The sequence below is a fragment of the Corvus brachyrhynchos genome, unplaced genomic scaffold (assembly GCF_000691975.1).
Source record: "Corvus brachyrhynchos isolate BGI_N302 unplaced genomic scaffold, ASM69197v1 scaffold122, whole genome shotgun sequence".
In the NCBI taxonomy this organism is placed as follows: domain Eukaryota; kingdom Metazoa; phylum Chordata; class Aves; order Passeriformes; family Corvidae; genus Corvus; species Corvus brachyrhynchos.
This window is the reverse complement of record NW_008236778.1, coordinates 172,282-176,145: the sequence shown is the minus strand read 5'-3', so window position 1 is coordinate 176,145 and position 3,864 is coordinate 172,282. Positions and strand designations below refer to the sequence as shown.

The following is a 3,864-nucleotide window of genomic DNA, read 5'->3' as shown; positions in this document are numbered from 1 at the left end:
TGTCACAGTGCTGCCATTGCCAGGGCCATTCCCAGTGCTGCCATTCCCAGTGCCATTCCAGTGCTGCCTGTCACAGTGCTGTTCCCAATGCCGCCATTCCCAGTGCTGCCATTCCAGTGCCACCATTCTCAGTGCTGCCTTTCCCAGTGCCCTCCAGGTGCCACTCCCAGTGCTGCCGTTCCCAGTGCTGCCGTTCCCAGTACTGCCATTCCCAGTGCCCTCCAGGTGCCATTCCCAGTGCCATTCCCAGTGCTGCCTTTCCCAGTGTCCTGGTGCCATTCCCAGTGGTACTGTTCCCAGTACTGCCATTCCCAGTGCCATTCCCAGTGTCCTCCTGGTGCCATTCCCAGTGCCATTCCCAGTGCCGCCTTTCCCAGTGTCCTGGTGCCATTCCCAGTGCCACCATTCCCAGTGCCCTCCAGGTGCCACTCCCAGTGCTCTCCTGGTGCCACTCCCAGTGCCATTCCCAGCTCAGCACAGCATCCCTCTCACCCCCTGTGCAGGGTTTGGTCTGTCCTGGCCCTTCCCTGTCCTGGCTGTTCCCAGCTGTCCCCGTGCCGTGATCCCAGGACTGCTGTGGGAAGGAGGGGTGTGGTGGCCGTGGGGAATGGCCCTGGCTGGATTCCAGGTGTCCCCAAAGCTGCTCCATCCCTGCCCTCCTCAGGGCACAGGGAGGAGAGCCAAAGGCTCCAGGGTTGGGAGAAGGGCAGGGAGGGCTCAGTCCCTGAGCACCAGCACGGGCAAAAGGGGCTCAACTTGGGGAAATGACTGAATTTATTATCCATCAAAGCAGAGCTGAAAATGAAGTAAAAAATCCTAAAAAAGCACCTAGAAGGTGGGGGGTTCTCTGCTCCCCATGGGCTGGCAGGGAATTCCAGCTCGAGCACTTGGAGCTTCTCCAGCCCCTCCTTCCTCCCTGAGCTTGGTGCCCACAGGGTCTCTCACACATTCTCGCTCCTCTGGCCACAATTCCATCTGCACAATCCCCTTTTCCCCTCCTGGTTCTGGTATTCCCAAGGCTCAGCCCTGGCCAGCAGCAGGTCCATCCCAAACCTGGCTGTGCACACCCAGTACAGGTTTTTTATCAGGACTGGGCTCCCTGAGGACACCTCGGGACAGAACCAGGCTCTGCAGCCCTCCCTGTGCCCGGCAAAGCCCTGTCCAGCTCTGGCCCAGGCTCTACCCTGGCTCCAGCCTCTGCAGGGCAGTGGGATGAGGCTGTGCTGGGAAGGAGCAGAGTGCTGGGGTGATGTGATGTGATATGTGTGTGATAAGGCACTGAAACGCCCTTTGAGCTGGGAGGAGCCCCCAGACTGTCCTTGCAGACAGTGCCCTGCAGCTGTTGGGAGCTGGATGGTCCTGGCAGCAGCCAGGATGTGTTCCCTGGGGCAAAGTCCTCCTCTGTCACCCTGGCTCATCATCCCAACCCAGAGGATCCTCTCGGGCACTGGCACCTGGCTCTGCTGTGCCTGCCCTCAGCATTCCAGAGGCTCTGGACTGGGACCAAATCCCTGTTGTGCAAAGGCAGAGTAGGTCAAGGCTGGTCCCAGCCAGCCAAAGGTCCCAGAACCTGTCAGTGTGTGAAAGGGATGCCTTGAGTCAGGAGCTGCCACCCAGGGCTGGGCTGAGTCACTGGCCCTTGGCCAAAGCCCTTTTAAACCAGGCCAGACTCACTGCTTGGATTTCCCCCTTGTGTGGCGTTGCCATGGCCTGGTTCAGAGCAATCCCAACACGCCCTAAAGGATCCTCATGGCTCTGCTGTCCCCATGCTCCTGCACACCCAGTAACCCAAACACCTCCCCCTCTCGCAGCAAAAATACTTCGACTCTGGTGACTACAACATGGCCAAGGCGAAGATGAAGAACAAGCAGCTGCCAAGTGCAGGGCCTGACAAGAACCTGGTGACAGGAGACCACATCCCCACGCCCCAGGACCTGCCTCAGAGAAAGTCCTCGCTCGTCACCAGCAAGCTGGCGGGGTAGCCTGCGCTCCCAGCTGGGGGCTTCCCTCTTTTTGTTTCTTTTCTTTTGGCTAAATGGATTGAACTTCACTGTACCATAGGGACGGGAGCACCAGAACCCATGTAGTTGTTTGAGTCTTTCCAGCGAACACACCCCAAACCCGAGCGGGGAGGGCAGGGTTGGGTTGGCCCTTCCCCTCAGCGAGGCTTTGCCTTAATTTTCCTGCTGTTTGAAACCATCCCAGAGCCACTGGAATGCTGCCTCCTCGCTGGGAGAGCCCCGGGAGGAGCAGGAGAGGGCTCGGGGGAGGCGCCTGGAGGAGGGGAGAGCGCAGGGCTAAGGCGTGGGAAGGGATTTCAGGTGTTGGGGGTCTGCAGAGACCGACCCAGCTGGGCAGGAGGTGTGATCCCAGGTCTGGAAAGTGTGATCCCACGTCTGGCAGGTGTGATCCCAGGTCTGGAAAGTGTGATCCCAGATCTGGGAGGTGTGATCCCTGATCTTGAAAATGTGATTCTAGATCGGGCAGGTGTGATCCCTGATCTGGCAGGTGTGATCCCAGTCTGGAAGCATAGTCAGGTGTGTGCATTAGAGCTTCAAAGTGAAGAAACTGGCTGAGATGAAAATCCCGGGGGTTGTTGTTGGGCTGAGCTGCCTGGGGTTTGTCCCTGGCTCAGCTCACAGGGACAACATGTCCAAGGGGTGTGAGAGGGGGGTTGGGCAGTGTTTGAAACATCTTGTGGCTGGTTTGGGGGTAGAGCCCCAGCACAGCTGCCCCTGAGCGTGGCGTGGCTGGCAGGGCCTGACTGAATTTGGCCAGAGGGGCTCAGCCAGAGGCTCAGCTGCCCCGAGGCCGTGGGGGCAGTTTCTCTGTCCCTGGGCAGTTCTGCTCAGTGAGGCTGTGCCTGGCCAAGGGGGAGATGAGAACTGAGCTTTTCTCCTCCTGGGAGGTGGGAGAGGTGGGAGCTGAATCCATCAGGGAGCTGGATGCAGCAGGAGCTCAGGACACAGCAGAGCCCTGCCTGGGCACCTGCAGCCCCTGCCTGGTGCCAGACCTTGGTGCTGGCAGAGCAGGAGCAGCAGCAGCCAGGGAGAGGGATCTGTGCTGCTGGAGCTGACAGTGGAGGGAGAGAGGCAGGACTGGGGGTAACCACCCAGAAGGGGGGAAAAAAGCACGAGAGACAGGAATTTGAAGGGCGTTGAGGCAAACCTGTGTTTTGAAAGTGTTGGGCATCCCAAGCTTGGATTTGTGGTTTTTTCTCCCATTTTTTCCCTTTTTGTGTTTTCTTTGTTTCAAGCCTGGGAAAAAAAAATAACAAAACCCCCAAACTAACACCAACATCACAACAAAAAAGCCCCGAACCCAACGACCTGTTGCTGCAGCCCTGCAGAACCACGCATGCTGGGGGTGGCACTGTCCCCACCTCGTGCCCTGGATCCCAGTGGCCTTTTCCAAGCAGTGGGAAATGCGGGCACGCCTGTGCCAGGGCATCACGAAACTTGCCCCAGTTTCAGCCCCGTCCTGGAAGCACAAGGGCCAAAGGAAGGGAGGCAGCAGGTGAAGGATGCCCAGGCGTTCCCGGGAAGCTGTGTCACCCTCGGGAAGCTGTGTCACCCTCGGCACTTTCGTGTCACTGGCCGAGGTGTCGCTTTCCCAGGAGAGTGTTTGCCGAGGGTGTGCTGGAATGTGTGTCCTGGATCCTGCCGACAGAAACAGGCTCTGGTGGCCCTGGGGCTGCTCCTGGCCACTCTGTGGGGAGGGGACGAGGAGTGTGGTGGGATTGGGACCTGCCCCTTGCACCCACAGGTTCCTGCTCTGGCTTCCAGCACTTTCCCAGCCCCTGTGTGACTTGGCCGGGGCGGTGGCTGCACACCCTCCGTGGATGTCCGGCCGTCCGTCCCCGCC

General features: G+C 59.3%; 1 protein-coding gene across 1 annotated transcript in view; it reads left to right on the top strand.

Annotated features, from left to right (window-relative positions):
• Nucleotides 1–2,909, top strand: part of LOC103611262 (alpha-endosulfine) — a 5,871-nt gene extending 2,962 nt beyond the window's left edge. Inside the window, exon 3 of the mRNA XM_017727836.1 lies at nucleotides 1,812–2,909. Within this exon, the coding sequence (XP_017583325.1) occupies nucleotides 1,812–1,982 (171 nt within the window). The 3' untranslated portion in view covers nucleotides 1,983–2,909. The remainder of the gene's footprint in view (nucleotides 1–1,811) is intronic.
• Nucleotides 2,910–3,864: the final 955 nt, after the last annotated feature.